We start from the raw sequence: 10,000 nt of genomic DNA on the forward strand, positions 1-10,000 counted from the left end.
CCGTCTGTCTGCGTGCGAGCGTTTATCTGAGCGTCGGCGTCTGCTGGAGAATTTCGGGGGGCAAGAGTTCATCAGTCCCTCTTTTCTGGGAAAAACCGAGAACAATTTCTGAGTTTAAGGATTTTCCGACGAAGTGTACCGTCAAATGCCATACCCATCGGGATCAGAGAGGACATAATTTCAGCATTACTCATCATGGATATAAAAAGTTTGCCGGGTGAAACGTCAACCGCTTGCGTTGCCTAGACATATTATACCGTAACTATTTAAAAGATGTCCGCTATTAAAACATGCTCAGGTAAGTGAATTATGATTCGTAGATGACTATACCTATTTAGGAGTAGACTATAACCGTTAAATAACAGAATGGACTAATAACAGCAGCGTTGTGGAGACGCATTTCCCGGACGGGCGAAGTTTATATTGGGACAAAACTCCCACTGCCCTCAATTGCGATATGTGAATATGTTATTCTATATTCTTATATTATAAGAATATAGAATATAGGCCTACTCGTTGAATATATGATACCACAATTGCCAATATTAAACAGTCAGTTGCCGATATTAAACGACAGGGGCAGTCGTTCAACGTTATTGAATTCAGTGAACGTTACAAAGTGGAGATTGCCTTCATTTACTATTGGGCGAAACTTTGAGCGATGTTTATTTTTCCAAATAGACTTTAAATCAATAAAAATATTTGAATGATTGAGAAAGAATATTTAGCCTATCTTCATTCAAAACAAAACACTGAGATGTTCAATAGAGTCACCTGTTCTGGATAGTTTATATATTCATCCACGGCTATAGATCTGTAGCCTTCAACTTGTATGCTTCAAGAGTTGTCCGTCATCAATATAAATATAATTACAGCTGTGTAAGTGTCTGTAAGATTTGCTATTTGGAACATGTCTTTGATAATAGTATAGCTGAGTTGGTGTGTGTGTGTGTGTGTGTGTGTGTGTGTGTGTGTGTGTGTGTGTGTGTGTGTGTGTGTGTGTGTGTGTGTGTGTGTAGGCGGGAGCGGGCAGGCGGGCGTGCATACATGTGTGTGTGCGTGAGGATGGCATAAAAGGTGCCCCTCTTCTAATTTGAGTACAGTTCATTGCCCTGAAAAAAGGAAAGTTCCAAAAGTATCCAAAGATATTTGAGCTAAATGTCAGAGAGTACCTCTCAATAGACCTTGAGTCTTCTGGGCCACATTCAATAGTGTCTTGTGGTCAATCCAACACACACCCATCTTTGAGTAGTGCACTTTGGATAGGGCCAAAAGGTCAAACATAGTGCACTACAGGATACATTGGAAATCATTTGAGACATGGCCTAGCACCCTATCTCTTAGACAAAGCTGATTTGAGGTATGATGATGTCATACTGTACAACACTGTTCTGGATAGTTTATATTCATCCACGGCTATAGATCTGTAGCCTTCAACTTGTATGCTTAAAGAGTTGTCCGTCATCAATAGAAATATAATTACAATATATCTCTTTACGTCCATCACCCCTCACTTGTTGCTTATTTTACCGTACTGTTGTGGCTGACTGTAGCCTATATTTTAACACTGAAACATTATGCGTGTGATGTGCTGGATATCCGGCCATTGGAAAAGTGGGGTAATTTAAAGATCCACTTGTCTTGTACTTCCTTTCTGTAAGCTGCTGTAGCTACAGCTGTGTAAGTGTCTGTAAGACTTGCTATTTGGTACATGTCATTGATAATGGTATAGCTGAGTTGGTGTGTGTGTGTGTGTGTGTGTGTGTGTGTGTGTGTGTGTGTGTGTGTGTGTGTGTGTGTGTGTGTGTAGGCGGGAGCGGGCAGGCGGGCGTGCATACATGTGTGTGTGCATGAGGATGGCATACAAGGTGTCCCTCTTCTAATTTGACTGAGTACAGTTCATTGCCCTGAAAAAAGGAAAGTTCCAAAAGTATCCAAAGATATTTGAGCTAAATGTCAGAGAGTATCTCTCAATAGACATAAGTCTTCTGGGCCACATTCAATAGTGTCTTGTGGTCAATCCAACACACACCCATCTTTGAGTAGTGCACTTTGGATAGAGCCAAAAGGTCAAACATAGTGCACTACAGGATACATTGGAAATCATTTGAGACATGGCCTAGCACCCTATCTCTTAGACAAAGCTGATTTGAGGTATGATGATGTCACAGCCCAGACCCAAAATACCCTGCCGTCTATAGAGCTTGGTTTCCATGACAACGCAGGTCCTGGTTTGGGGAGGCAGAGCTAGGGGGTGCACTCTGTCTGAATAATTACACTGGCTTATGTGGCCTGTGGAGGTGGTGGTAGTGGTGGTGGTGGTGGTGGTGGGGGTGGTGGTGGTTGTGGGGGTGGTGGTGGTGGTGGTGGGGGGTGGGTGGAGGGTGTTTAATAATGCTGACTCATTGCAAAGGGACATCAATATTCACACTCACCGGATCATCCTTCTTATCCTCCCTTATTTTCAAGTCAAACCTAATCAGTTCAGATTATTATTTTCAGTCAATCGCGTGATCAATTTGCCTGTATGGAATGTTCCATGGAATGACAAGCAACTACCGAATATCTTAAGTGACCAGATGTGGGTGCTATACTGTATGTTCTAAACCAATCAAATAGAAGCATCGTATTAGAATGTCACTCATGTTGGGCACCTGTGTGTACACAGTATTTATGATGTCCTATTACAGAAAACCATCAATTATTTAGTAAAACTTTGAGTAAAAAGCTACAAACCTAGATTCATGGTAAAGATTCTAGAACGTATAAAAGGTTTCGAAGTGAGGTGCTGACAAATTGAACATAACACAAAACGTATTGAAAGTCAAAACGAATGAAAGTCACGTGCAATCATACTAGACATGTTCTCCTGTTGACTTGTCGTGTCTTGTTCCTCCAGGCGCCTGTGTGTGTGAGAGAGATGGTGCTGGCTGGAGCTGATAGCTGACGTAGTAGGATGAGACAGGATGGAACACTCAGACAGCCCCACCCCTGAGAGCAGCGACCCAAACGGGTTTGTCAACCGAGTGTTCAACGTCTCCTTGGATGTGGAGAATGCGTCCAGCACTGTGTGTATCACCGAGACTGGGCCAGGGACAGGGCTGGGGCCAGGCCAGGAAGAGTCCCAGGGTCCCATCCCTCAGAGTCCAGGTAAGGACCGGCCGGAGGTCAACCGCAGGCCCCGAGCCACGGGGGGCATCTGGAAGATCCTTGCCCGGCGGAGGGGCGGCCCGGAGATGGACAGGAGACCTCACTCCATGATCCTCCCCGGAGAGGCCTCCATCCCCAAGCTGTCGTTCGCTGACAAGGTGCGCTCCTTCAAGAAGCTCAAGTCCCCCTCTGTGTTTAAAGGGAAGACGGCCAAGCTGTCCAGTGCCAAGTTCAGCAGCTCCCTGAGAGACGAGCCGGATGAAGAGTCTTTCTGCAGGGACTTCACCTCTCTGCCTCTCGACCCCGGCAGGAGCACACTCCGACACCGGGGGAAGAGGCACTCATACGCCGGCCACACGGCCGAGTTCGACTGCTCGTTCGAGGACATCGACCTGTCGGCCACTCTAGACAGACGCCAGGTCTCTCCGCAAGGAGACGCTGTGACCCAGAACGGCTTTAAGCCCCCTCCAGAGAGAGTGTCTTATGCCAAGAGGGCTCAGGCCAACTCCTCCACCAACTGCAATAACGCGGGTGAGTGTGAGGAGGCGAGTCGTGTGAGGGACAGCCCTAAGGTTCCCCTGGGAGGAAGGAGGTCGAAGGGCCCTGACGTGTGGACTTACCTGAAGAGAATCTCTCTGCTGGGAAAGGGAAATCCTGCCTACTCAGACAGGAGCTTCGATTCAGAGCTCCACACACTGGACAAGACCATGGACTCTGACTACGGCTCTGTGGACTTTGAGTCGATCAGAGACTTCCACCCCGCCTCCTCCTCCGCCACCAGCGCGCCCAAGCACTCGGACGGCAAAGGCGGGCATTTCGGGGGCCTGTTCAAGTTTTTCAACAGCGTGGCGGAGTCGGCAAGGAAGTGGAGGACGACGTCAAGGTCCTTCTCTCCTCCGGAGGGGGAGAGTTTTCCGTTGGGATCTCCTCGAGCGGCACCGCATCTGGGGGACGAGTACGTGCACAGCCTGTCCCTGACCCTCCGCAGCGAGGACCGGCCAGAGGCCTCCGCCACACCCTCCTCGCCCCAGACCCCTCACCCACCTCGCCCTGGCGCCTGTGATGCCGCCTCACCCCCGCCTCTGATAGGCAGACGGTCTCCTCAGGTGGTGCTGAAAGCCTGGAGGGCGTGTCCAGACTCGCCCGCTGTGAACGGCCTTACGTGTGTCACCTCAGAGGAGACAGACAGGGACAGGGACAGTCAGACAGACAGACAGACTGACCACAGGGCTGTAGCTGCAGTGGAGAACCATCTGCACCTCAGCGAACCTGAGAGAGAGGTAGAGACAGAGACTCAGGCGGAGGTAGACCCCTCAGACCGTCTCTCCCCAGGGGAAGAGACAGAAAGCGAGGGAGGAGAGGGAGGAGAGGGACACTCAGGAAATTATCTGGATTCCAAAGATGCTCTACCTGCCTCAGATCAGACACAGGCTCCTAACAGCCAATCAGAGGTAGGAGAGGGAGATAGCGTAGCCAATGGAGACCTGCCACCATGCTGCTCACAGGAAGTATTTAAGGTGAGTGTGTGATGAAAAACATTCCAAAGTACATCATTGATTATCAATAAAATCATCTATTATTGTATATTCTCTTGAAAAAGAATGTCATATGTTTGTTGTTGATGTAAGCCGTTATTGCAAGTGTGTGGCTCTTTTTTTAATCAATTCCATCAGAGCATTCATTCTAATTTTCATGACCAATCATCACCCTCCTGTAACTACTGCCTATGACCAGTCATTTGTTAACCTTGTTAACCGTGATCATTCTTTTGCTTTTCAAAAACATCAACAACCATCTGCAATGTATCTATGCGAATCCTTTAGTGTAGGTTCATGTCTAAGAGAGTGTGTGTGGGTGTCCTATGGCCCCATCTGTTGGACAGAAGAGGAAAGTGAGTCAGAGATCACAGAGCCACCTCTAGACCACAAAAGTTTGTATTTCCTGGCCTCTAAAAGCACACAGAACACAGCAGGAAACACTGTATGTTCCCCACGGCCTAGCCCAGGCAGTGTGTGTCTGCCCCAGATCCTGCCCCAGATCCTGCCCCTGGCCCTGGCCCTGGCCCTGGCCCTGGCATCTTAAACCCACAAAACACAGCAGGAAACCCTGTATGTTCCCTACGGCTCTGCCCTTGGCCCTGCTCTGACACACACGCACACACACACACACACACACACACACACACACACACACACACACACACACACACACACAGACAGCTCCTACCCCTCCCTCCTTTGTTCTGTGGAGGGATTAGTCAACTCCCCTCCAGTCTCACACCAACAAGCCATGACACGTCAGTCCTTCCACCTCCCGATCACCACGTTATGACAACATGTCAATGCTGCAGGAGGAACGCAGTAGATCCTCATCATGCAGGAATGCAGTAGATCCTCATCAGCACAGGCAGGTGGAGGCAGAAACGGTAGGACGGCTCATTGAAATGCATGGAATGGAATGCAAGGAATGGCATGAGGCACGGTATCCATGTTTGATACCATTCTTCATTCCATTCCATGCATTATAATGAGCCCCTCCTTCAATTTTTTACCTCACCAGCTTACCTAGAGTAGTATAATTTACATTTTGGAGGAAGGATTAGACCTCTGTTGATTAGCTGTTGATGGGTGTGGTCTAAAAGGTGTGGTGTGAGCCCTGTGGAAGTGTGGATGTCTAGCAAATTTGGGCTGGATTCAGGAAGCGGGAAGCAGATTTTTACAATGAAAATAAGCATTCTTCGAGGACAAGGTCAAGTTATACCTACCGACAGTGCAGATAGAAATACAATGCATAGAGCTGACCCAATTCTAAAGGAGTATATTCGTTCTGCACTGTAACATTGTGCCCTTCCTCAATATGGGCCAGGTTAATCAGTGTCTGTCTGATCCTCCCTGCCCCACCCCCCCACTGCTGTATGAACAGGGCAATGTGGGCCCGTCAAGAGGTTATCTAGGGGGGTCCGGCCCTGTCCTTCCATGCGGTAGCTCAGGGAAGACCACCCCAGCTCTTTCCGTGCCCCCCCGCCCTCGCCCTCGCCCCCGCCCCGCCTCAGCCGTGCTAGACCTACGGAGCCCTATCCCAGAGGGCCGTGTTTCTACCCAGCGTGCTGAGGGGGGCTCGCTGTGCCGGCGTAGACGCAGGGCCGCTCCCAGCATGCACCTCTCTCCGGGGGCGGGAAGGCGGAGCGCTCTGTCCAGGCCTCACTCGGTCATAGAGGCCAGCGTTACTATGGAGACACAGCCTGCGCAGCTGCACAGAGTAAGACCTCACACACACACGCACACGCACACACACACGCACACACACATACACACACATGCACACACATACACACACACACACACACACACACACATTCTATCCCACTGCTAAAAGAAGGAGGGAGACTCAGACAAGAACCAGTCTCTGCCAACTCACTGACAAATATAGCCCTTCTATCCCAGTAATGAATCAAACCACATGCTTTGATAGGGAGGCCAACACTAACCCAGTATTTATACACTTCTACAACAATGCATGCATGCACTGGCCCATTTATAGAGAGCTGTATTTTTGGATGCTGCTTTTCCCTCAGCTGCTTTTCCCTCTCTCTCTCTCTCTCTCTCTCTCTCTCTCTCTCTCTCTCTCTCTCTCTCTCTGTGTGTCTGTCTCTTTCTCTCTCTCTCTCTCCCTCTCTCTCTCTTTCTCTCTCCCTCTGTTTCGAACTCTGACCAATTTTCTGCCTCATTGCTCCCATAAGCTCTGACGCTCATTGCTCCAATTCAGCCTGTGTCTCACCTGGATCCACTCGTTGTAAGGATGTATGGTCTCACATGGTTGGCTGCGGGGCATGCATGCGCCCAGTGTACTTTATTTCACAGAGAGAAAGAGGTGAATGTGTGAGTGTGTGTGTGTGTGTGTGTGTGTGCGTATGTGAGCGTGTGTGTGTGTGTGAGTGTGTGTGTGTGTGTGTGTGTGTGTGTGTGTGCGCGCACGCATGTGTGTGTGTGTTCATGGGAGATGGAAGAGAGTGTTTCTCGGCCGGGTGTGTGGGGGGGGAGCATGTGACCTAACGTTCCAGTTGTCCCCAGGCCCTGTCTCGACCTCAGGGGATGTCCCCGTTACAGCCCCCCCTCAGGGAGTCCCTCCAGCGGTGCCGCTCCCTCCCTCTGCCCCACAGCCCCCTCAGCGCCCTGGCCCTGCTCCTGCCTCACTCAGGTACCACACACACCACTGCCCCCCCCTACTGCAGCCAAGGGCCTCATAGTGCCCATAGGGGGGGGCACCAAGGCACGTCGCCCCTAAAGATTTGTCCTTTTGTAACATTAGGGTTCAATTACGGAACTTGATTTATCCTAATTATTTAACGTTTTAAACAACGATCAATTTGATTTGCGCCGGCAGTGATGCAGGAGGTATGCTTGTAGCTTTGTAGCTTATTGATTCCCTGTTAGTGATGAATAAATCCAATTAAAATGTATTTTTCTCTGTAATACTAGCCGCCCAGCAACGTTAGGAAGCTGGCTCTGGCCAGCTAGCTATTTGCCATTGTATAATAAGGGGGAAAAAGCTTTTTCAGGTGTTTTGAAAAATCCTTCCTCACATACTTTGTGCCCCCTCAAAAAACATGGGTACATGATGGCCCTGGTCGCAGATACTGTATACTATGCCTATACTAATAACACTAATACTACATATATACTACACCTTTACCACATCTGTAAAGCACTAATACTACATATATACTATATTAGATACATAATATACTATACTACATCAACAATACCAATACAACAACAATATCCCAGGGGAGGCTGGGGGAGGTAGAAATCAGAGGATGAGCCCATTGTGCTGCATGAAGTGAGGAAGGTATCCCGGTACACGTGCGCCCGTCCTGCCATGTTCCCCTCCTCCAGCCTCCACTGACTACACCTGCATCTATGTTGCATCAATAGAACACACCAGTACTGCATCTACTGCATGTAGTCATGATTTGGTGTGATTGTGGCTATAATATTAAGTCAACACTGACATTACTAATTACATTAATGACAGTATTAATTACAACAACAATTACAGTAATTACATTAACACTAAGGGATGTTTTTACCAGACACAGGTTAAGCCTCGTCCTGGACTGAATCACACTTTCAACAGAGATTCTCTATAGAAAAACGTGCTTTGGTGTAGGACTAGGTAGGACTAGGCCTGATCTAGATCCTGTCAACCAGACTTTCTCTTTAACAGTCATGTGGCCAGGGTATCATTGTGTGTTTGTGTCTGTGTGTGTGTGTGTGTGTGTGTGTGTGTGTGTGTGTGTGTGTGTGCGTGTGTGTGTGTGTGTGTGTGTGTGTGTGTGTGTGTGCGTGCGTGTGTGTGTGTGTGTGTGTGTGTGTGTGTGTGTGTGTGTGTGTCACAGAGCTGGGACAGACGTCGTCAGTGCGTCTGAGGTCAGGTGACCCTGGGAGCTGCAGGAGGAGGCTGCTGAGACCGGGGTCTGGACCCCTGCAAGTCAACATGGTGAGATCTGATGTACCTTACACACTGTACACACTGTACACACACACTGTACACACACACCCCTGCAGGTCAACATGGTGAGATTTGATCTACCTTGCACACTGTACACACACACACACACACACACACACACACACACACACACACCCCTGCAGGTCAACATGGTGAGATTTGATCTACCTTACACACTGTACACACACACACCACACACACACACACACACACACACACACACACTGTATACACACACACACACACACACACTGGGGTAGTGGTGGTCTAGTGGATAGTGAGTTGTGGATAGTGAGTTGGACTTGTGATCGGAAGGTTGTGAGTTCAAGTCCCGCCTGAAACCACACCACTACTAGTGTGCCCCCGAGTAAGGCACTTAGCCCTCAGTTACTCCAGGGGGAATGTCCCTGTAATTCGTAATTGTAAATCGCTTTGGATTAAAAGCGTCTGCTAAATGGCAAAAATTAAATTAAATTAATAAATTACACACACACACACACACACACACACTGTATATACACACACACACACACACACACACACACACACACACACACACACACACACAAACACCCCTGCAGGTCAACACGGTGAGGCTGCCACTCTGACCCTCTCTAATCTACCTTATACACTGTACACACACACACACACCCCTGCAGGTCAACACGGTGAGCCTGATGTACCTTACACACACACACACACACACACACACACACACACACACACACACACACACCTGCAGGTCAACACGGTGAGGCTGGCTCTCTGACCCTCTCTGATCTACCTTATACACTATACACACACACACACAAACACACACACACACACACTGTACACACTGTACACACTGTACACACTGTACACACACACACTGTACACACACTACCGTATACACAGATGGTTCTGTACATGCCCCATCAGTACAGTTTATACACATGAATCTCATTCGTGTACTTCAATACATTTAGAGTATAATATCACAATTAAACACATCTTACAAGTCGAGGGCTGCTCTCTTCCTCTCTCCCACGGTCGGCTAACTCGTCAGCGCAGCAGCAGTCACTTTTACTGGCGCGACTGTGGAGGCGATGTTCCACTTTTAATGAGGAGAACAAATGCTCGCGTGTTGCGTTGGAAGAACACTGCTCCCGGACCAGAACCAGCCAATCTCACAGAGCCTTTGATGAGTAAGAGCGGCCCGCCGGGACAGTACCGACGACTCTCCGACTCAAGCTTTAGTTTAGCTGGGGGTCGAAATCGATTTTCTTTTCTTTTTTATTACTGCTTGACTCTCCCGTCGTAAAAGGTAAAAGAATATTTGTCAAGAGGCTGCGTGCTG

The 10,000-nt window shown here is 48.6% G+C and overlaps 1 protein-coding gene across 1 annotated transcript in view; it reads left to right on the plus strand.

Moving 5' to 3' along the window:
* Window positions 1-8,607: 8,607 nt before the first annotated feature.
* Window positions 8,608-10,000, plus strand: part of LOC308152734 (rho guanine nucleotide exchange factor 9) — a gene marked incomplete at its 3' end in the record, with an annotated part of 31,523 nt that continues 30,130 nt past the window's right edge. Inside the window, exon 1 of the mRNA XM_080525792.1 lies at window positions 8,608-8,649. Coding sequence (XP_080381918.1) covers window positions 8,647-8,649 — 3 coding nt within the window. The 5' untranslated portion in view covers window positions 8,608-8,646. The remainder of the gene's footprint in view (window positions 8,650-10,000) is intronic.

The sequence above is a fragment of the Nansenia antarctica genome (genome assembly GCF_963989245.1).
Source record: "Nansenia antarctica genome assembly, chromosome: 3".
NCBI classification, from domain to species: Eukaryota; Metazoa; Chordata; class Actinopteri; order Argentiniformes; family Microstomatidae; genus Nansenia; species Nansenia antarctica.